Here is a 24,078-nt window from a genome sequence, read left to right as displayed (position 1 = left end):
GTTGATCCAAAATCGGAACAGAGCATCAACGTCAAGGTCAGGGGAGGATTTGGAGAGGGAGGAGCAAGCCGTGTGTTTAAAAATAGACATTTGTATGGGCGTGTCAGTTACTCACTGAGGGGTCTACTGTAGTTTTATGGTGAGTGTTTTTGCAACAGATTTAGTAGAGGATCTCTGACTGGCAGTCGGTTCTTAAAAACAGCAGTTTTTAAACTAATGTTTTTGCAAAAGTCCTTAAAAACATGGGACCCTATGATTCCCGCGTTAACGCAATCGGGGAATGGGCAAATAAATATGGAATCTACTGTTTAACGTGGAATCCGGCGTAACGCGACACGTGAATGAAATGTCATCGTGTGAAGAGGGAAAAGCTTGCGTGGGGGGGATTATTTCCCCGGCGGGCCGCTCAATGGTGGCGGAATCTCATCACAAACACTACTAATCATGACCAAACGGTGGCAAAAAACCTTGGAGACGCCGCCGTTACGGCGCGTGAATGGAAGCTAGCGGGGTTAGCTTAGTTTAGCAGAGCGTGCTCGTGCAGCTGTGTTGTACGTGCCCGCAGAAGTCCTTAAAAACAGCAGTTTTTAACTAAGGCTTTAGCAGCAAGTCCTTAAAAACAGTGTTCCTGTCATATAGAGGATCTTTGACTAGCATTTTTGCAGTGGATCATTAAAACCAGCGGAGTGTTCTTTTTGTATAGAGGGTCTTTGACCAACGTCTCTGCAGTAAACAGCAGTGTCCCAGGCCGGCAACTATTTGAGGCAAGACCCAGAGCTACTATTGGACGATACACGGTACATATTTAACTGTTGCTGGGGCTTTCCAGTGGTTATTCTCATAATGAAAAACAACTGCATCCCAAAAAAGACGTACTTTTAACCGAGGTCATCAGGAAAGCGACTTTTCCTGTACGAGTTTCAACATACCGACTTCAGTGGCGCAGGTTACCAGCCAGCGGACCATCTCTCTCCTCCTCCAGTTCAGCGTGGACAGAGTCATCCTCATCACCTGCAAGACCATCAAGCCACTTTGTACAACTGTGCACAAGTTGATGTGTGTTGTAAACGTGCCCCCCAGCACACACGCATTACCTGAAGGCCAAGCTCCAAAGCCACATTGAGCAGCGTTATATCCGGGGGGCTGTCTGCGGGTGTGGCTATCTTAAAGGCGTCCTGGGCCAACTTGAAGATTAAGGAAGAGGAGTGGATGTTTTTCTGGATGGCTTCCAGCACCGTCCGCAATCTCAACATGTCACCTAGAGAAGGGGGGTGGGGTATGTGACGGCCGTGTTAGGGTTTTGATGGAACTTTGATACGACAACGGGGGCTCCCCGCTCCAGCTAGGACGAGTACCTTTCGCAGCAGTTAGCATGGTCGACGCTAGCTCACACTGCTGCGACTCCAGGTGTCCCAGTGTGAACCACCGTGGGTATCTACTCGGAACAATGGAAATGCCGTGATGGGGGTGGCTGACATCCCCGGAGCCAACAGACGACTCCAGAACTGGCAACCTGACGAGAATGCAACAATAATTCACACACTGTAGTTAATAATAATACTAATACATAATGACCCCTCTCGCATTCATTAGCATTCAGTCATCTTTTCCTGAATGATGGCTTTCAGTCCAGCGGTTGAGACCAAAAGAGTGGCCAAAATTGGTGGGCGTGTCTCCCCACTCTGAGCTTTTTAACGTAACTTTTCTTTGGTGCACTCCTGCTTGGAAAACATCATCGTATTCTTGCGTCAGATTGCGCTAGTTCTCCAGCGAATCCCGGGTTTACAAACCAAATCAGAGTTTTACATCAACTATTTATGCGATGGCTTTCCTTTTCTTTGGCGCACTCCTGCTCGAGAAAACGTTGTTTTCCTGCACCGCGCTATAACTAGTGCTCAAGCGAATCTTGTGTTTACGAAATAAAATAGAGTTTTACAAGTATTTTACAAGTATTTGTCATGGCTTTCCTTTTCTCTGACACACTGCAGCTTGGGATACGTTACAAAGTGAACTCATAAGCCGTGTTATTCCTCCTCAGTGCGGCTGAGGAAGAATAACGGTGACGGCTTTCCTTTTTTTGGCACACGCCCGCTGGGGAACAATAACATTGGTTGGCCGTCTTGTAGCTGATTTGACGCCTGTGCACCGTACGTATTGCAGGGTTGATGTCATGTATAATACAGCATTAACTTCTCCAGGAGTCACAAAATATAAGGTATATCTTGGTACGGATGTTTCACAGGACATTACTTTTACGTCTTAACAGGCCACTATTACACAACAGGAGTTCCAGCAAAAATCACACATTCGTCAGATGAAGCGCCCGCTGACCGCACTGGGAGACTTGGCAGAGGGTGCGCGTTATGTGACAGCAGTACAACATAAGAATGTGTATTGTGTGGGCGAGGGGTCTGACCTCATGGCACGGAGAGCCACTTTATACGCTAGGTCTGCATCGTGTGGCAGCAGTGCAGAAAACAGGTACTTGGCAAAGGTGTGCATAGGAACGCTCTCCCTGTGGATGACCTCACCGAGACCGCTGAATGGACCAGCTACATTGTGACAAAAGACAAAATTAGCTGTTTTTTTTTTTTTTTTTTTACATATTTGCAGAGTATGACTGATATGAGACAGAAAATGCACCAAGAGCCTATGAAAGGATGATCGTGGTACCTTCTAGTAGCTGTATGGCCTGTTTCCGGAGGGTCTGGACCAGTATGTCATCCAATTCCAGCTCCTGCAGTTTTGCAACAATCTGCTCTTCATTGCGACACACCTGCACAACAACACGTGCTCAATAGTAACAACAAAGCAGTGTTCCCCACACTTTACAGAGCCAAGGCACACACTTTGGAACACCATCGATGATGGTGAACATGCAGCGTGAGCGCTTGAAGACGTCAGACATACCTTATCCTGAGCGTAAAGGCCCTCCGGCATGATCCTCTGCTGGCCCATACCCATCAGAGTCACCTCTAAGGCCAGAGTCAGGTAGGACTCCCCTCCATCCTGACTCCCCCACACGGGCACGTGGTGGTAGACGGGATTTCTGGGCTCACCCTCTGTCAGACGGTGGTAGAAAGAAAAGAAAAATAAAGATCTTCTGCTTCGTTACAGGTAGTTCCTGCAAAGAAGGCCAGGCCCATAATGAATGTGCAGGATTAAAGTATTGTCGCTGTCATGGAATAGTGTTGAGGGACCCTTTAACACTCCAATTTAAACCTTTCAGCTAAACCAACCAAATGTGAAGTAGACTGGGAGGCGACCACTCATTATTTGGAATAGTTTGATGGCATGTGACAGCAATGGGGCAGAAAACCTAAACTTTGTCATGATTTTGGCCCCGGTATAGCGATGTAGTGGGGGGGGTACACAAGCAGCTGTCTTCCAGGCAGATATAACGCACCAACACTGAGGCAAAAATACCAAACAACATTTCAAAATGAGACAATATTTCACTTCCTCACACACTTTAATGGATGTGCTGGTAGTACAGTAGAGTAGAGCATATTGTTTGAACCGAATAGCTCCCTACAGCCCAGTAACAATGAAAAAACAGCCCCCCTGTGAAAAATCATTAGAAAGGATAAGAAATAATAGTGGATAGTCAACGCACACACACACACACACACACACCCACCCACACACACACACACACACACACACAGCACCGTTTTCCAGCCTGTTCATGCAGGACGCGGTCGCTTATAGAGCATAATAGCTGGTGGCCCAGTGATGACAGTATTGGATTCTGTTACGTGTTGAGTCCCAACTGATGAGCCCGATCACCCCGGCTCTGGTTGACACCCATCTGCTGTCCGAGCCAACAAGGAACGGTCTCATTATGGGCAAAGAAGCTCTCGGACCACAAGGTATTATTGTAGCACAGCTTATGTTAAAGTTCTACTTACATTTAAGCAGTAAAGTGGTTTACCTTAATAAACACTGTGGAAATACATGCTTGTGCGTTAATAAACACGCAAAACAATACTATTTGATACTCATGTTGGGAAGCCCATGTGCAGATCTTCCCCGACAGGAAGTTAACCAGCATGCCTTGCGGGCTATACATGAGTATTGTTTTGTGTGTATATGAGTGTGTAAGCGTTTATTTTGACACCCGCATGGCCAGCGTGGTGGAGTTACATTTTGTGGTCCATGGATTACTTGTTGTGTTATTTTTGGTTGCACCGTGAGTGAGGGAGTGCCACACTGGACATTTTTAGAGGCGCCTTGCATTTTTTCGCCCTTCATGGACGGTCCTGGAACATAGAGCCTGCGAAAAAGTGGAGATTCCCTGTTTTTAAGGGTCCCTGACATCAGCTTTGCTTAAATATGTTATATATTGTTTGTAATTATGTCCGACATTGTTAGATTTTTGAAAACGAATGTGAAATTAGCAAAAATGACATTTATAGTTGATGGCGCCACCCATGAGGAGCTCGCTCTCGCTGTTCAGCCTCATTTCCGGAAGTGACATCATCGGGGCAGAGTAAACAAACGCTTCTCGAGGTAGATGGTCCACTTGGTTCAGTATATTTTTCATCCAAATAGTAGTCATGCCAAAATGTTGTGTTGCTGCTGGATGTTCACAGTGCGTCTGAGTGAAACAAAGTGATACAGATACCGAGTGATATTTTTCTTTTCCAAAAGAGGAAGGTTTAAGACAACAATGGCGGAAGCAAGTGCAGAGAATGACCCACGGACGCCCACCTTGAGTTCTGTTCTTTGCAGTGATCATTTCATTGAGGACTTTTTCTAAGGATCACCTTTACAAGAAGCATTTGGCTTGAAAGTACGGTACGCTTTTTTTTTTTTTAAACTGGCGCCGCCACAGTGGCTGCCTTTCAAGCAGCTCTGTTTGTTCTCCTGCTATTATCAAGTTTTAGGTAATACATTCTATGCTATGCATATGGACTCATCTACGTCGAGACTTGCTTATTCAAGCACATTTGTATGTGCCATGAGAGCGAGGTTCTGCATCGGCATGATTCCCTGTTTACCCATTGAGGTAAAGAAGCTGCATCGAGGCAGCAGATAAGATGAAAGCCGAGCGGCTAGCAAGGACTTGGAGATTCAAGCCTTCAGTTATCACGGGAAAAGTGAATTCACGACTGAATAAACTCGACGAGCTGGCTGCGCTGACAACAAACGTCAAGACCTTCAGGGAGTGCAGCTCATGTGCTTCACTGAAACATGGCTGACAGCTAGCGTCCCAGATGCTAACGTGGAGCTAGCGGACGAGGACACATAAGCCTGTGGAAAGTGCAAAGGAGGCGGGCTTGTACTGTATTGAACAAACGGTGGTGTCATGCTGGGCATAAAATGTTTATCTATACAGCATAAAAGAAAAATCCGTTTTCATGATAAGAAAAAAAAACCGATACCGAGATCAACCAATATCCCATTTTTATGCCAATATTATCGGACATCACTAGTATAAATGCCTTTTGCAAAGGCATGCTATTCCGCAAGGAAGAAAACCACTAGTAAGTCACGTCTTACTGTATTTCCATCACAATGTCTTCTAAACACCGTTCCACATTAATGGCATCGTACATGTTATATAAACATCTTATGTTTACTCAAATGGAACATAATTACAAACCGTTTAAAACACATTTAAGCAAAGTTGCTGAATCATGCCAGTTCACACCTCCAGTGTCCATGGTGCTGTCATCATCCACCCGACACGTTTCGGTGAGTGTGGTGAACAGGCAGCCGATGGGGTCTAGAGGATGTCCAACCCAGCCTTCCAGGTTAGTGGTGGTAGTCATGCCCCTCTGGAGCAGCTCTGGGGAGAGACAAACACGGAGTAGGCGGGGTTGCATAATGCCAAGAAGCACCAAAACAGTGCAAGCAGAGTAGTAGAGCCAGTGAGAAAAAGTGTGTGTGTGTGCATTACCTTTCTTTTGGTGTTTGTAGATGTCCATTTCACGCTGCTGCAGGAGGCGGAGCGTGTTGATGATGGCCACCGCCAATCGCAAGGCTTCCCTGGAATAACCGTGGGAACGCAGGGCGTCTACGCGAGCGCATGCCGTCGGTACGTGGTCTGTGTGTTTGGCGAGAGATAAGGTGGCGTCACGACATGTTAAACACACACACACACACACACACACACACACACGACCACCACGCAGGAATTTCTTAGTTTGGCAGTGCATGTGTATGCGTACCGAGCCACAGCGGAAGGCCCTGCGGGTTAAACAGCAGGCTCTCCTCGTCTCTCTGGTACGATGGAGACATGTAGAAGTCGCTGCTGATGATCCTCTGGAGGTGGCTGCCCTGCCAGTGGAGGTTGCAGGCCTCAACAGCGCGGCTGAAAACGGTCCTCCTCGGCCGGGACAGAGAGTCTGACAAACAACACACACACTCAGCACCGCGGGGGTAGTATTCCCGTATCGCAATACTGCAGGATGAGGGCCCACCCTGTGCGAGGTTGCTCTGCGGCAGCGCGTTGGTAATGTTTGGGAGCTCGCTGCCGTAGTTGCCGTCCTCCAGCGGGCACACGTCCATGTCGCTCCACTTCTTCAGCTGCTTGAGCCAGCTGCTCCTCTCGTCACTCTTGCAGTGGGGGTTTAGCACCACACACACCCACAGTGCACCTGGGGAAACGACAACGGTCAGGTTGGGTTACGAGTGATAGCACTGCAGGAAATGGCAAACACGTGTGAAACCAAGACATAGATGCCGTGTGCTACAGTAGAGACCCGCTTTTCAGATTTTTTACAAACCAACCCTCGCTCACGATGCAACAAACAGTAACACAAGTGGAAGACGCAATTTTATGCTAACAGTTGCGAGGAATGCTGGTAACTGGGGGAGTGTGCGTGTGGGCTTCCCAACATGCTTTGCGGGTTATATTATTGCTCTGCGTGTGTATGCGTCTATTTTGATGCCCGCATAGTGCGTGCGGTGCAGTTACATGGCGGGTTCCACTTCTTGTGTTGTTTTTGGTTGCACCGTGAGTGAGGTTGGCATTTGGGTTGATACAGAACGCTGCTGCTGGTTTGTGATGTGCGAGCAAGGGTGTGAATGTCAAGCTGCTTTCTCTGCATCGAGACGGATTGTCTACGGATAAGTGGCAGGTTTTTCCCACTAATAAAAAATGCTTTAATCAAAAATCCGTACATTCACAAGGTCATGGACGCTGAATCGCGAATGCGCAAGGATCCACTGTATGTCTTCTGCTTTTCATACATGTCACAATTTGAGGACACCACCACCCAAAGACATGGACAAGAATTGTATCATAAGAAATCGTGCAAACAAACTGGTATTGGTGGGAGACTAATGATTTCACCCCATCCCTCTCGCTCGCACAGGAAGTTCTCATTGACCTCCTAAATGCTCCGATTGATTGCACAGAAGGTGCGTAGGTTTTATTGATCCGAGGCCTCCGTTGTTCAATCGCAAGGTGAAAGGACGGGATAAGCAGAGAAGAACAGGGAGCAACCACGATTTTGTTGTTTGAATGACTCATCCGTATCGCGTACGCAAGTGTAGTCTGCGGTGAGCAAGCAAGCTGTGGTGCTGACTTTTGGATTATTTCAAATATCTGAACTGTACAGACCTGACACATATTCGGGTTCTGTATCAACATTTCAGCACATTGCTCTATTTTTCCCATTTTTTGCTGGAGTGTTTTTGGTCCAATTGTACTTCTCCAATGTGCCGCGGGCCACAAATGACCTCTCAGTCACACGTCAGCTCCCTCTCAGGGTTGAACGCGTGACGTGGGCTGGTAAGTAAAGAGTCCGAGAGCTCGTGTAGCGTACGCTGGTGCCTTGACACAAGAGCATATCTAAGTATTGGTATCGGGTGCCGATTGCAGTGTAATCCATGTTTCGAAAATTGCCGATACCACCTGTGGAGACTTCCCATCCATGAGCCACGTCTGTGCTTTCATGTCGTCAGCAAACGTAGCCAGAACAATATCAGCAAACGTTGCTGGTTCCACACATGCCCTGTAGCCGCCAACCTCACTGGTGCCACATGTCATCACTTCTGATCCCGATACCTCAATTCGGATAACGGCCGATTCCAATGCAATTCCAATACCAGAGCTTTGTTTGCGTTGATATGGCACCACGCCAAAAGAATACCAGCGAATGTGGCTAGAAGAATATCTCTGCACGAACACCTGACGCGTTCAAGGCCGCACAAAACAGTGGGAGGGTGACACAACACAAAAGTTGTGGTTTCGCTACAACATCATACTTGCCTTCAGAGAGGAGTTTATTACAGCCTCATATAAAATAAACAATAACGATGTAGCACCCCGACGTTGTGCGCGGTGTTAAGTGTTGTGCTTGTTGTCCGACTGTCTGTGAAGCCGTAAATGAGTATTTCTGCTGTAAAAAAACCCAACCCTGTCATCTTGATAAAGCGTAACTTGCGCTTACCCAGCTCGTCCCAAAGCTGCCTGCATTTGTCTGTCATGCCCGTGCCTTGCTGTCTCCAAAGCGACAGTCGCGGATCCGCCATAAACTGCTCCGTTATGAGGGTCAGCATCCGGGCTCCGTTGGAGTCTCGCATTCTGAGCATCTCGCGCACCTGCGAAGAGAGGAGAGAGTTTGTGATTGTGTTACAGTTATGACGTTACGGCTAAAATGCATCCATCAATAAACCAAAAAAATATATATTTTATAAAATGTAATAAAAAATGATAAAGATGAAAACAATAAAGAGGACAAAGTGGCACTTATTATTTCACCTGTCTTTTTATTTGATTTATTTTGTTGTTAATCATCATACACAGCATTACACGTGCAGTTGGACAAAACAAGTTTTCCACTTTTAATAAGAGGCAGCTCCAAGAATAAGCTTAAACGTCAAAATTAAAAAACTTTGCATGACCTTTAAGCGGCCTCATCTTAAAAGGCACCAATGTTGTGTGTTTATACCATTTCCGAGCAGACAGAGGATTTCCAGAGCTATTTTTAGCCACACTAAAGACCTGTTCATGCTTCAAGTTTAAACACAGTTTCCACATCTCCAGATGTCCAGATCTTCCTGGCCGGCGGGTGCTCTTTTTCTTTGCGCCAGAGACTTACTAATAGCGGTTGTTCAGTCCGAGAATTTAATTCCAGATCGTGTCCTTTGCCAGCGCAAAATAGGAACAGGTTGAACGGACGAAATCAAACCTGAACGGTGTTTTCAACTTGAGATTTAGCAGAGACACGACTGTGTACTTTCTCCTGTGAACACTAGTATTACCATCTAGAAGTAGTACCAACTGTAAGTCTTTCCAGGCCTTACAGTTGTCACATAAACAACTTTGGTAGCGGTATTGACCCCTGGGGTACTCCGCAAACTATATCCACGCATAACGAGGTACGCTCGCAAGACTTTAAACACGTGGTTCCTGTTTATTTAGTCACTTTTCACATAATTCAATATCACTGTTCTTATGTCGTACCCTTCTAATACAGGGGTGTCCCTTTTCTAAAAAAAAAAAATTTATTGACATTTGGCACATTCTGAAAATACTAATAATACAATTTTTAAAAAAAACCCCGCAAAAATGTAAGATTTTACAAGAATAAAAATGAAATATTAAGAGTAAAAGTCATATTATTAAGAGGAAAAAATAGTTGATATATTAAAGGAACAAAGTCGCAATATGAGAAACAAACTAAACAAAAAGTCAAGTTGCAATTTTTGGAAAATTTGGCTGGGGAAAAAGCTACAATATTACAATGACAGAGTCTAAATATTATGACGGCAAAGCCACAATATTACAAGAAAAATGTGCAAGTATAAAATTCAAATACTTGTAATAAAAAAAAAAAAGAGTGTAATGCGAGGAGGAAAAGTTAACTCATACTAATAATACGCTTTGTCTCCCATAACACAAAGCTGGGATCTTGAAATATAAATAAAACATATCTGCAAGTACTACTTACAGTATGTGGGTTTAAAAATATGATGTTATTATGCGGCCCTCGGCCCCCCGTTCTAATGCTTGTCTATATCTCTTATGAATGACTCGCAACCAGTCCATGGTGCACCCCTGCTAGCTATCTTGTATTCGGCATTGTGTGTCCTGCATCCTCAGCCTGACGACAGTGCGTTTCAAGATGAGTAACATATCTGTGGAAGACTCAGTACCTTTGCAAACATGGAGTTGAGCTGCTTCCCGGAGCCGTAGTATCCTCCCTGGGACAGGAACTGCTTGACTTGTTCCCTGACCTGATCTTCATCCAGATGCCAGCAGTTGTCGTCATCGATGCTGGCGCCGGCAGTCGGATCGGGGGCACCTGGAAAAACACGTGCACGTACGTTACGTGAGGAACATGTTTACGACGCGCACGGGGAAACTCATGAGATGTTATGTCATGTTCTCGGTTCAGAGACTTTTCCCAACAGGTGGACAGTCATCCTGGGTTCTTGAAAGCCTCAGGTTTCGCATTATTCGGAAATTTGTCTCGGTTTTTGTACAATAATGCGTGTATCACTCTTGTCCGTTTGCCCAGGTGTGTGCTAGTGTGAAGCTTCTGGGATGAGACTCAGCACCTCCAAATCCGAGGCCATGAAAACGGTGGATCGCAGCCTCTGCGTTGGGAATGAGGTTCTGCCCCAGGTGGAGGAGTTCAAGTATCTTTGGGTCTCGTTCATGAGTGAGGGAAGGTTGGCGTGTGAGCTCGACAGCGGGATTGGTGCAGCAATGCGGTCGCTGTACCGGACTGTCGTCCTAGGACACGGAGTGATTATATCTCAAAGCTGGCCTGGGAACGCCTTGGTGTTCTCCCGGTGGAACTGGAGGAGGTGGCCGGGGACCGGGAAGCCCCCGCAACCCAGACACGGATAAGCAGAAGAAAATGAGTGGCCGGATGGGTGGATTTTTGTGTGTCTGGAACGGATTGATTGGATTTTTAGAAAATGTCCAATTGCCTCTGACCTTTTGGATTACATTCATACAAAAACGGGGTACCACAGTATTTATTTTGACCTCTGCAGCAGCATGTGCGTGTAAACCACCTCAGCCGACATTCTTGTTCCGAGTGTGTCTAAATAATGATGAGCAAACATAGAAATGCTAAAAAAAAAAAAGGAAAAAAAGGGGGGGCTTTGATCAAGCTGAGGAAAGGAAACCACACGTGTTTGAAATGAACTGCGGAAACGAACCAGCCAACAGACACATTCCTCAATCAAAGCTCAAAGCCTTGCTCGCGGATCAACAGCCTCAATGACACCCCCCCTTGTCAAACACAGACAGGAAACACAATGTGGTGTTTCCTGGACTGGGGAGTTGCAGAATGTCAACATGAAGAGTAGGAATGAAACGGCGAGATAGCTAAAGAAACTTTGCTGTTTCCCTGATGCAGGTCCACTTCCTTTCTGACATTCCACTGCTTTTCTCCATCCTTTTCATCTTCCCTTCGAGCTCTCTGGTCTACGTCAATCTACTTTCTCCCAACACCTTCCCGACCGTACCCACGGCGCCTCAAGAAGAGGCAGTGAATGGCGAGGAGGCAGTAATCGAAGGAGCCATTTGAAGCCGGGCTTTGTAGCCTCTGGAGCAGCGAGGCTGTGATGTGTGACAGCCTCTGGGCTTACATGCCGGACGTTTCAAGTCTGAAGCTCTTTCAAACTGCCGTGTTGCTGTGAAGATATCACTGGAGCAGGCTGGACGGCGGCTCCAGGGATGGGGCTTTTCGGCAATCCAGGAAAGTACTTGTGAAATGTCAGACGTTTCAGACGGCCAAGGGTAAAATTGGACACAGATTGACGGAAGGATGGGACAACTCACGTGAGCGGGCACTTCCTGGAACACATAAAAACGTGATAAGGGAAGTTGCCTCACCGTGGACCTGGTTGATCTCAGAGTTGGACGAGAGGATCTCATCAGCCAGTTTCTGGGCCGTCGGCAGCACTTCTGTGTGGTGGGCTGTGATCAGGTACTGGACCAGTTTCTGCAGCTGGTCTCTGTTCATCTGGAACAGCGTCTCTGAGATGGGCAGCCGAAGCTTCACCTGCACCACAAACAGAAGGGTCAGCACCGACAACGTGCACGTCAAGAAGTGATTCTTTGGACCCGTATAATGCACGTCTGCTACATACTGCATTGGCCTGGCAGGATAATCAATAAATCAACTAACCGCGACAAATAAAAAAAAAAAGAACTTGGTCATTTTGCCCGCCTCGATAAATTTACATGCGCATGTGTGTTTGGCGGTCGGCGCTAGCGAGGCACAAGTGAGTGTTGTGAGGGGTAACAAGCAAGCACACGCAAATGGGCGATTCTCCTGACAGGGTGCCAGCGAATGAGGCGTAGTAGCGACAGTGCAGTTACTTGGAGGGTCACCACGCACAGACCACAGTGACTGGAAGATGTACGGCAAACATATTGAATAACAGCAAACAGAGAAAACGCTGTGGGATACTTTCTGGGTGCCTGTTGCGTATAAAACACCATCTGATGGCAATTTCAGCCGGTTTGCGCGTGGTCAAAGTTTGTGACAAAGACAACGAAACAAATAAAACGCTGGAACTTGCTTGATCGGTTCAGTTGAGCTGCTGTGAAGTAGAACACCTCATTGTGCACCAAACGCACTTCGCTGCATTTGATCAAACTCCCACCAACGTTACGCCTCATTACAGGTAAACAGCCTATTTTGTACTGTAGATGCAAATGAGCTGATGTCTGCAATGGCACACAATGTCAACTTCAGACTATTTCCAGGTTATTTCTGTTTTGTTTTTTTCCAATACTCAGAAAACAACGAAAGTGACACTGATTCCCAAAAAAATGTTGTGATTGGTTACGATTTTTATTTAATCGCAATTTTTGCTAAAAGAGACACTTATTTTCATTGAAGCGTTTGTCTTTTTTGTTTGTGTATTTTGTTTTTTGTTTTTTTAATTTTATTTAAAAGCTCTTGCCATTCCAATTCCAATGTTGAATACTCTTCAGAAATTAAAGTTTACTGCTTTTGATTCGGTGTACGTTCATGAAAAAATGGTCTCAAAATAATGCTGACGATGGTATTGTTTATCGTCAATAATGATTCGGACTATTATCGTCCAGCAAAATTTGTTATCACCACAGGCCTCGCTGCATAACATACTGTACCTGTTCGGGTTTGCGAATCCTGTACAGGGACAGTGCTACCACATGGGCACAGTAGAAAATGTCCCGGTTCCCGCAGCCGCAGGTGACGGAGGTTATTTTGCACCGATCAAAGCTGATGGCCACCTTGTGGGTCACCTCCGGCTCGGATGAGGTGGCAGGTTCAGTTACTGTGCCGCTCAGGTGAAACCCTGCGCATGACAGAGAGGAGACAAAAACACTGTGACAAAAATAATATGCAGTGGATCCCCGCATATTCGCTACACTGAAAATTGTCAGATTGTAACCAATTCAATCCCAGCCATTTTTAATAATTCAACCCCTTCAGTACGGCTGTTTTTAGACCATTTTGACTGATCTTTCAAGGCACACAGAATGCTGTTTTCTGTGGTTATATAAACATGGAACCTACCAAAAGAAACATTAGACTCCTGTCTTTCACCAGAAAAAAAGTTAGTTTCTACCTTTTTCCGGTAAATTTCAGGAAAATATCAGTTTCTGACCAAAAAAGGGAGAAAAACAGCTTTTTGTGAAAAGATACATTTCCAGCGTATTTTTTGCTTTTGTGACATCTCTAATATCTAAACAACTATACCAACATAAACAACATAAAAATGGGTTGTTTTACATCAAAATGTATTTACAAATATAACACCATGAACTATTAACATTTTTCACATTTGGAACTGAAGTGTGCGTGTGCATGTGTTAAAATGTCCCTACAATGCGTAACCTTGTGCACGCTACACTCCTCCACGCTCTCACTTCCTCCTTCCTGTCATGTGTGATTTTTCCGTCCACATGATCTCTGCCGATCTTGTACCAAATGCACTTCCGCCACCTTGTGGCCGTTTTTAATGCTTAAAATTGATCTGAAGTGAAGTGCATTCGTGGAGAGTTGCGTCTGCACCTCCTTTTGCTTCTCGCGCAAAAAAAACCCCATAGAAGACGTATAAATAACGTTGTTGGGATCGGGCGTTTGTGTAACTACGTCTTTGGTATGGAATGAGTTAATACATTTTTTACATTCATTTCCACATCTCATTCACCTTAAGTCGGTAATAAGCTAGAAATATGTGATAATACAGGTAAATGCACAGAATACATGTAGCACTTAAAAAAGCTTATAACATTTCACACTGTATTCGGCGGTCCTTGAACACACCATAGTTGGCGTGAGTCGAAAAGTGAAAATTGTATGTAACTTCCTCCGACACTACCAAAGCTTATACCACCCAACTCATCCCCGTTCTTTAACTTGAACCAGTTAAATCCCAGGAGACGTGTTGACGCGACTCGAGAGGAAGCCTTCTCTAGCATGCTTGCCTCTAAGCGCTAGCCTGGCGACCAGGCTAAAGGCTACACCGTGACTCCAATCCCCCGATTCCATCTGTTCAGCGATCATCTTACATTATCATGATGATTTGCTAAGGATAAAAGCCCAGGAGCAGCAAGGCAAGGGGGTTTTCAAGGAACTTGATCCTGTGTCCCAAAGCAGACAGAAGCTTTGGTAGAAATGACATGTTTCCACCAGGATACCCTGACATTTGACATCCCGCCTTCCGGGTGTGAAAGTGGTTGCTGACTTGACAAACATGCACACAGACGGACAGATGAAAAATATCCACTATATGGACAACGCCAGAGTCTGCATCCGTTGTGGTGAATTTACCAGTCAACCAACTCATCCTCACCTGTGGTCATGAGCTTTGGGTAGGGACCGAAAAGACAAGATGGTGGGTACAAGCGGCCGAAATGAGTTTACTCTGTAGGGTGGCTGGGGTCTCCCTTACAGATAAGGGGAGCAGCACTGTCATTTGGGAGAAACTCACTGCTGAAGAGTCTGAATGCCTCAGGATCCGCTGACGGGAGCTGGACGAAGTAGCCGGGGAGAGGCTGCCCCCTAACCTGACCTCGGATAAGTGGAAGAAGATGGATGGCTATATGGACTACACATCTGGGACATCTGACCATTTCACCAAACGGGGCATCCTAAAACTGATGACCGTGGACGACAGTCAACTCAAAACGATGACTCAGTGGAGGCTACGGCATCCTGCTAAACCCTGACAGATTCATAAATCACAAGGTGTGTCTAATGTGCAACAAATCATCATCCGGTGAAGTTAAATTCTTCCAGTTGCCTGAAACACTCTTCACGTAACTTCATAAATCATTGAAAATGAAAGGAAACGGAGGACTGGACTTACGATCCCAACGGGGGCTCTTGAATCCCCATCAAATAGTCTCAGTTCAGACAAACATGAGGTTGAAAAACGTGGGAAGAGCAAGTATCTGCTTGGTTCTGTGGTCATCGGGGCGGCACGTGTGAGGTGGTACAGTGTTTGTCTCCCAACCTGACGGTGATCCCGTGACCGTGTTAAAGTGTCCTCAGCCAAGATACCATTTATGGATAAGAGAGCAATTTCGTCCACAGCCAGAAAGTCGGCGACACACAGAAGACGAGAAGGGAGGACGTAAAACTAGCAAACTGGAAAGCAATGACAGGTCTATTCTGGGCCACGGCAGTGGGGGGGAAACATGTCGAAAGCTTGTTTCCACCGAGCCACACTCATAGCCCACCCCCACAGTTACATTCTGGGGTATGAGCCAGCATGGTGGTGTGGCATAATAAGGGCTTGTTAAGCCATCTCCTTGGCAAAGTCCCACAGCAGGCTTTTCCCGACCAAATGTTGTCAGCGCACACAAGGAAGCTGACACACGCTTCCTTCCCATGCAATCAATTTGAACCCTCTTTCACCGTCACAAAGACCGATAACAAGCTACAGGGAAGGGAGGAGGATGAAAAACAGAAAACCTTGTGAGGTTGATGTTATAATTGCCGGATTAGTTGTGTAAACCACGCGACAACCGCTTCGTGTGTTCTAGCAACCCGTCGATGGAAAGCAACATTACACTTGTCACGGACATCTCACTGTCAAGCGCTTGAACCGCCACGGCCCTCCGGGGTTAGGGTTGGGGGGTTGGGTTAGGGTGAGAATGCCAAGAAATCCTCAAATGAACGCTGGACAAACCTGATTTCCTGATATACGATATCAGAACACGATTCAGGGAGGTCTTCACGTGCTTCCTGCTCTCAGTATCCAGTTTTCGCAATTCAATTTGCAACTTCAATGTTTTTCAAATGTTTGAGAAATATTTCAATGAATTCATTAAAAATCATTTTGATTTTGCATTTTTTTTCCCCGCCAAAAATGATAATAAATAATAATAATGGGGAACACTTGAGCAAAAGGCATAATGTAATTGAAAACAAGATGGCATGTTGATATTAATAAGCAATAAAACTTGGCGGGGTGGGTTACTCGTAACATTTCTTCAAGGTTGGCAGGTCTGCTTCATGCAAGTAAATTAGCCTCAATATTAACTTTATATTAACTAGGGGTGTGTTTCGGTTCTGCATGTTCGGTTCGGTTAGATTTTATGTTATTTTTCTGATTACATTTAATACTAGAGTGCATCTAAGCGCTTCACACGGAACTAAAGTCCTGTAGCCGAGTTTCCGCATGGACGCCTTTGAGTGTCGGACGCCGCTGACTGAGGGGGAAGAATGCTAGTAGCTCGCAGGCGTGGCACATGCAAGCGAGAAGCCGCCAATCTGTTGGCTGATATCCGTCATGCCGATGAGGTCATCATTTACGCGCCAGCTCCGCCCAGAGGCCTACATGCAGCAGTTTGTAAAATCAGGTTTTCATTATAGGGAAAACCCCGATACCAATGTTGCCTGATTATGCCAATATGGGGCCGATAAAATCGGACATCCCTAATAATACTACCACTAAACTTTGAATAGAAGAAAAACTACTCAACATTTCATCAAGGTCGGCAGGTCCGCTTCATGCAAGTAAATTACAAAGCCTTAATATTTGCATATCATAAGACGCATAGCAGTGCTACTGGACTTGAATCTGACCCATCAGTACGGAAATGAAGTAAACCCCGATTGCTAAATACTGTATACCAAAAATAATGATAATAAATAATTATAATAAAAAAGCAAAAAGCATAATATGATGACAAAAAATGTTTCAAAACATACAAAATACAAGAAAAAAACCCAAGTACTCTTAGCATTTCTTCAAGGTTGGCAGGTCTGCTTCATGCAAATAAATGACAAAGTCTTAATATTTCCTTCACCTATGAAGCACAGCAGGGCTACTTTACTTACTAGTAAATCGAGACGAGTAACGTGAACTAAACTAGTAAAACTCCAAGTATGGAATTGAAGTCAAATGTACTTGCTGGGTATAGTGTCTGCATGTTTCACTTAAAACTAGTGTGCGAGTTTTCCTTTATACTGAAGAAGTAAAATGTATCATCATTTCGGGGAAAATTGTTGGGAGGAAGAACATCCTGCACGTTTTCCAGTGTGCTTTATCCACAAATGAGGCTACTTCCTGCTTAAACCGTTGGACTTCCTGAGTCTTTTAGGCAGGTACTTACATGTGTGTGGGTGTGTGGGTGTGTGTGTGTGTGTGTGGTGTAGAGAGACACTGTGTCTTCAGCAGATGGGAACGCAATCAATGACACTTGATAAATAAAAAAAGATGCTGCATCCGACAGTCTGCGTGCACGACGCACACGCACGTAAAACACAAAACAACCTTTTCAAAGCCTTTCTGCTTTTGTTCTTAACGCCACAGCCAACAGATGAAACGGGGGGGTGGAAAGCAGCGATATTCACAGGGAAGATATCACTGATCATACACACACACACACACACTGGTGTTTGTACCACGCTGGGGGACTGGTTTGGCTAACGAGATCAATGTTGAACAAAGGTGCTTTATTTAGTAGATGCGTGCAAAGCGGGACTGTTGCCAAGTACGACGGTGCGGCCTCCTCAGGGAACGTGACACGCGGCCTTGCGGTGTGCGTGCGTGCTGCTTTTATTGTCTCGTGTCTTACAGGTGTACACGCCGGCCCCCCGGTTGACAGTCTGCCGCTGACCAAAGCTGCATCCAAGTTATGCGTGGGCCAAGATTTTAAAGATGCGCTGCAGCGTTGGTGGATGCGGGCCAACATTACAGAGAAAAATAATAAAAATAGCCAGGAAATGATACAAAAAAGGGGGGGTAAAGACCAGCGCCATTGTACATCTTGCCATTGTGTACCCACAATCGCACACACAGCGCCGCCATCTGTCACTCCTTGGGAACCCCGCCCACTCTGCAGCCAGGCAGCCAATGAGAAGGCAGATCATTCCTCCTGCTCATAGGCCATTAACCCTAATCAGCTGGGGGAATGGCGCTTGGGCAGTGAGCCAGTGTGTATGTGTGTGCACACACACACACACACACACACACACACACACACAAATAGAGAGCAGTCTTATTCAGCGAAAGACCTTGCAGACAGACAAGCACGGCCCTCTCCTTTTCCCAAAATGAAGGAAATATCCCGCATAACGCTCCTTTCTCAAGCAAAACAAAAGTCTGAAGGTATTTGAATGCGCACAAACACAAGTCAGCCTACTATCCTGAACACTCTACTATCCTAACACACAACATAGCCGTGTACGAGACAACCAAGATGTGAGCCATGTGCCAGTAGTTTCCGAGGAGGAAAAAGAAGGGAGAAACACTTGGAGATGAAATAAGGAACTTTTAGAAGATGATTTTTAGATTTTAAGACATGGAGATGAAGATCGGTTGCCTTCAAAACACATATGGTACGTTTAAATTACTCGGAAGTTGCTTATCCTTCAATTATTGTTTTAAACCATCTCATTAACGAGTGTAAAGGGCACTTTATGGCCTTTTTTATTGTATATTTCGCTGCCGCCGCCCCCCACAGTATTGCTGTGAAGAGATGTTTATATAACATGTATAATGCTTTGCAGCCTTGTCGCTACCATGGAATAGCTTCCTCTTTTGGAAAAGTCAACAAACTTGCAGTATCACTGGGATACTGTGAACATCCAGCAGCAACACAACATTTGGGCATGACTGCTATTTGGATGAAAATATACCAAACCAAGTCCACCGTCCACCTGGACAAGTGTTTGTTTACTCTGCTTTAGCCGAGACGTGTCACACCGATGACGTCGCTTCCGGAAAATGGAACTGATCAGCGAGAGCGAGCTCGTCATAGCTGGCGCCATCAACTAGAAATGTCAATTTACCGTTCAGTAAGTCAAACAACGTAAAACATAATTCCAAACAATATACAACATATTTAAGCAAAGTTGATGAATCATGTCAGGGACCCTTTGAGTCACGCTACACTGATTTGTGTCGTACATCAAGCAGGCGCACAAACCCCGTCGTCTTTCCTTCCTCCTTTTCCACCCTTTGCAAACCTGGCCCGGTATTCTTCCCCCCCAGCAGCCAACATGTCCCCTGCAGCCCTTCCCATCTCCCATCTGTTCTGACAGCTCCAAGGTTAACACAGCACCCCTCTGCTTGCGCTCATTCACACACACGCACACACACACACACACACACACACCCACATGGCCCTGCATTCAATCAGCCATCTATCTGTGCACAACAGACGTGCATATGCAGCCATACACACAGGCCACAGTGAATCATCTCCTCCCTCTGCCTATCCATCTATGCATCCATCCATCACCCAGCCATCCATCCCTTCCTTTTGCAGTGTTTGCTGATGCGATAACAACCGGATTGTTTCATTTGTGATTTCCCAGAAGCCCCGTCCCAAGCACACTCACAAAAAAAAAAACACAACTCACTAACCGCAGGGACTCATTTGTCATGTTTACACTGAATTGATTACCTGATTTTCTCCATTCGCTTGCGACCTGGGGGGGGGGGGGGGGGGGGGGGGGGGGTGTAAGTGGAAATCGGTCAAAACGGTGACGGTCAAGACTTCGTGTTGTGAAATGGCGGTTTGCAAAACATTCTTCAGAGAACAATCGGAAACTCGTGAGACAACGCGAGGACGGGTAGACGGGGCCCTCGCTTTACCACGTTTTGTGGTCACCAACGTGCTCCCGTAACTCGACAAACAGTTTCGGTCCATCGACACGAAGCTCTCTCGGGAAGTAGTTTGAGCGCACGGCGGCGGAGGAATACGCGCCGCACTTGACGAAGAACAACATAACATGATGTCTCCCAAGCAACAGTGCGCCAAAGAAAAGGAAAGCCATCACCGTGGAAGTGAAAATGAAGATCATAAAAAGCGTATTGTTGTATCTGAGGCGTTCCCAGACCGGTTGAGGGGCACATTCTCTCCAACGTGTCCTGGGTATTCCCCGAGACCTCCCAACAGATGGTGACGGAGCTGCGTGGTCGTCAGGCTAGCGCTAGAGGCTAGCAGCGTGTTAGAAGGTGTAACCATTTACGATCATACGCTAACTTATGTTCACCTTGCTGCAGATTTAGAGGTTGGGTTGATTGTCAAAGCTCGTGCTTCCGCATCCAAATGTCCACAGCACTCAACTGTGGTGCGTTCAAGGACCGCCGAGCAAAGTGCGAAATGAAAACATTGATGAAAAAACACTCAGTGACGCATAAAAACATAAATATGTCAAATTGTGGGCATTGTACCAGTGGTACACGTATGCTGTACATTGTGTCTGTATTATCGCATTAGGTGAATGAAATGTGTTTTTTAAGGAAAAAACAGCCTATTTACATTGAATATTGAAATTTTTTTTTAAATGAAAAATCAGCAAATTTGCAGTGCTGTGAATGCTGCATCGCGAATGTGAAGGGAGGGACTTTAGCGCCATAAAAGACACCTGACTGGACCAAATGTACTTATTTCCATACATTTGCTTCTCAACACACTCATCTGCATGACTTCCTGCAACTACGGATGAAATGAGCGCCTCCAAAACGCCAGTGAAAGCGTTGCATACAAAGTTAATGCGGTTATGCACACACGCATTTGCACATTTTCACACGTGGATTTCCTTTTTGTGTTCCCTTATATCAAATTGTGTGTGTCCGTCTCTCCCTCTGCTGTTCTTTTGTTGCCTCGCTCTCGCACTTTGCCCTTTTTCCCGAACCAGCCGTGACCTAAGCCATGCTTTTTGTTTAATACAGCGGCATGCAAAGTATAAGAGCAGCCATCTGCCCTGTGCATACAGCCGCCGTCTTTGGAACAACAACGACTGGCATCACAATACCTCTTTAGCCGGGGTGTGCGTGCGTGTGTGTGTGTGTGTGTGTGTGTGTGTTTGTTCTTCAAGTGCAGTCTGCAGGGCAAGATAAGTATGCATTTTAGAGGCTCGTATTTCCTTTGAGGGGTGGAAAGAGGCAAAATTGTTCCATTTCGAGTTGGCACAACGGCGGGAATGACATGCTAGCAACAAACAAATAAAAGAAAACACTGTTCACACACACAGGAAGAAGGCACGCCACCCGACGTTTGTAGTTTGCCCACAGACGCGGCAAAAAGCTGAACGCACAATAAAGACGTTAAGCTTTGTTGTTTCCACCGAGGAGGACTGTTTTGTTGCCATTTGTTGGAAGCGGATTTAGGCAAAACGACGTGGTTTCATGCGGAAGTGTTGTGGTTCATCCTTCAGCTGTTTCTTTCACTTTCACTATGCTTTTGTGCAGCTAAACAGCCACGCTTTCATCAGGCAATGAAATTGTGAAAACAGAAATGTTGGTTGACGGGTGGGCTTTTGTCATGAAGGGAGGGAACTCCGAAGAAAAGGGGAAAACACGGACAGGATGTGGACACAAGCGGTCAAAATGAGTTTCCTCCGTAGGGTGGCTGGGCTGTCCCGTAGAGATAAGGTGAGAAGCATCGTCATTCGGGAGAAACTCGGAGTAGAATCACTGCTCCTCCGCATAGAGAGCAGCATCTGGACAGGATGCCTCCTAGACGCCTCCCTGGGGAGGTGTTCAGGGCATGTTGACCGGTAGGAGGCCCTGGGGAAGACCTAGGACACGTTGGAGAGACCATGTCTCTCAACTGGCCTGCGAAAGCCTCGGGATCCCTTGGGAAGGAGCCGGACGAAGCAGCCTGGCGGAGACTGCTTAGGCTGCTGCCCCCACGAACCAAAAGCGGATAAGCGGAAGAGAATGGTTGGATGGAGCGAGTGATTTGTTGCAGAAGCTTCCATTTATTCACCGCAGTGTGAGTACTTTTCTACTTGCTGTTTCAGCTACTTTTTTTCCCAGTGACACATTTTTGTCCGACACAAAAGGCCACGACATTTATGGGGTTTCTGGCCCATTTGCATGTCTGAGGTGACAGACCTTTTCCACCTCCTGATTTGACTCCACCCCCACAGAGCTGATCATGGCTTGGCTTGCACAATCATGCATGAAATGAATGATTAATGAAATATAATGAAAACAGCTTGCAAGCCAATATACAAGCTGACAATCCACACATGCCCTCTCTCTCACACACACACACACACACACACACACGCAACACACGGGTGGGGGGGAATTCTGGTTGACTTCATCAAGCCCTCATCAAGCCTAGCCACCATATGGGGATGGGGCCCAAAACAGAGGGGGATTTGATTGTGTGTGTGCATTATAGAGACAACCCCGTTTTAGCGCAGGCACAAAGGAAATATGCATCACCAAATCAGCTTGCATGCATTCTGACGCTACCCCCTTCCAACTCATGCACCCCTAAAGGTGTGCTAAGGTCGTCTTCCCTCACACGCAGGAGTACGACCATCTTGCTGACGAGGCAGACAGTCATGCAAGAGCCATACATTGAGGTTTATAATCTGGGCGTGACCTGCTTTTCTTGCCCCCCACCCCCTCCGGCTTCCCTACACTACATGCTGCCCCCACAGTCAAGCCTTTCACAGGCTGGTACATCTCGCTCCCCGAGCGCCGCCTCCCGCAGCACCCCCATTAAGAACCGGGCTGCAGGCCTCAAGGCTGGAGCTTTGCCTGTCATTGTTAGACCTCAACGGGGGAAAGGCAACCGGCAGGCAGGCAGGAGCCAGGAGGACTTGGGGAGGAAGCCTGGGGACACCAGCTACTCAGAGAATATGCATTGCAAATGGCTTTGACAACTTGGGAAGATTTGATTCCAGTTCCGTGTAAATACCGTGCAGACCCATATACATTGTATATGCATGGGTCTTCATGTGATTGCTTCTATGGCTTGCATCAGTTGGGGATATGTCAATCGGGTTTGCCATCTGTTGAACTTAGCCGTGCAACCATCCTAAATCACCACAGCTGCATATGCAACTGTCGTAACAATATGTACTGTATCTCCTCTCCCCTTCCTGCGTCACACACTCAACAAAACAAACCATTCATTCGCTCAACCCGCGAGTTTCACCGACTCAGCGGTACTCAACAAAAACTGGAGATTCACTGACGGACGGTTGCAACATGTTGCGCATGTGCGAGTTTCTGTGCATGCGCTTTGTGACGAGCGACCTGAGTGAATCCAGTACCCGATTCACTTCGGTGGGAAGAAGAAGAAAAAAAGGAATCGAGTTTCCCCGTCAGTATTTTGGACTATTCATCCATTTCAATGTGAGTCGCTCGCACTTCATGCTGTTGCGCCGATGCCTTCTCACTGCCAAATCATCGCTTTTTTTCCCCCTGATTAGACCTTTGAAGCCTGCCGTATATCGAGTTAAGCGAACTTAGCGACCAGTAGAAGCACCGCAGAATCTTTTCGGAAGCAATCCCTTGCTGCATCAACTCGACAAAGCATCCCATTGTCAGATCGCAACACAAAAGCAAGCAATCATCCACGTCAACGGTTACTCACAAGTAGGTAGCTGTGCAAGGGACGCACACACACACACACACACACACACACACACACAATCGTGGAGAACCAGTCATGTCAGTCGCCATGTGCAAAACCACGGGCAAATGTGTGTATGCACACACATCTTTGCATAATGTCAGCTCACACACACACACACACACACACACACACACACACACACACGGTGGGGGAGCAGGGGGAGACAGGCTGGTAAACAATGCTGCACAATGCTCTTTAGCAGCCTTGACTTGACAAAAGACTTCCAAATGCCAGACATTCAACTGAGCCTCTCTCCC

General features: G+C 46.3%; 1 protein-coding gene across 1 annotated transcript in view; it reads right to left on the bottom strand.

Moving 5' to 3' along the window:
* The window catches only part of zswim5 (zinc finger, SWIM-type containing 5), a 55,649-nt gene that overhangs the window by 6,350 nt on the left and 25,221 nt on the right, over nt 1-24,078 (bottom strand). The window contains exons 2-15 of the mRNA XM_054759364.1: nt 13,079-13,266; nt 11,810-11,978; nt 10,114-10,262; nt 8,406-8,556; nt 6,429-6,605; nt 6,177-6,353; nt 5,906-6,052; nt 5,657-5,794; nt 2,911-3,062; nt 2,674-2,776; nt 2,417-2,552; nt 1,356-1,513; nt 1,095-1,258; nt 930-1,011 (exon numbers count right to left, since the gene is read on the bottom strand). Coding sequence (XP_054615339.1) covers nt 930-1,011; nt 1,095-1,258; nt 1,356-1,513; nt 2,417-2,552; nt 2,674-2,776; nt 2,911-3,062; nt 5,657-5,794; nt 5,906-6,052; nt 6,177-6,353; nt 6,429-6,605; nt 8,406-8,556; nt 10,114-10,262; nt 11,810-11,978; nt 13,079-13,266 — 2,091 coding nt within the window. The remainder of the gene's footprint in view (nt 1-929; nt 1,012-1,094; nt 1,259-1,355; nt 1,514-2,416; nt 2,553-2,673; nt 2,777-2,910; nt 3,063-5,656; nt 5,795-5,905; nt 6,053-6,176; nt 6,354-6,428; nt 6,606-8,405; nt 8,557-10,113; nt 10,263-11,809; nt 11,979-13,078; nt 13,267-24,078) is intronic.

Source organism: Dunckerocampus dactyliophorus, chromosome 2 (genome assembly GCF_027744805.1).
Source record: "Dunckerocampus dactyliophorus isolate RoL2022-P2 chromosome 2, RoL_Ddac_1.1, whole genome shotgun sequence".
NCBI classification, from domain to species: domain Eukaryota; kingdom Metazoa; phylum Chordata; class Actinopteri; order Syngnathiformes; family Syngnathidae; genus Dunckerocampus; species Dunckerocampus dactyliophorus.
The sequence above is the reverse complement of the archived record's forward strand: the minus strand, read 5'-3'. Positions and strand labels throughout refer to the sequence as shown.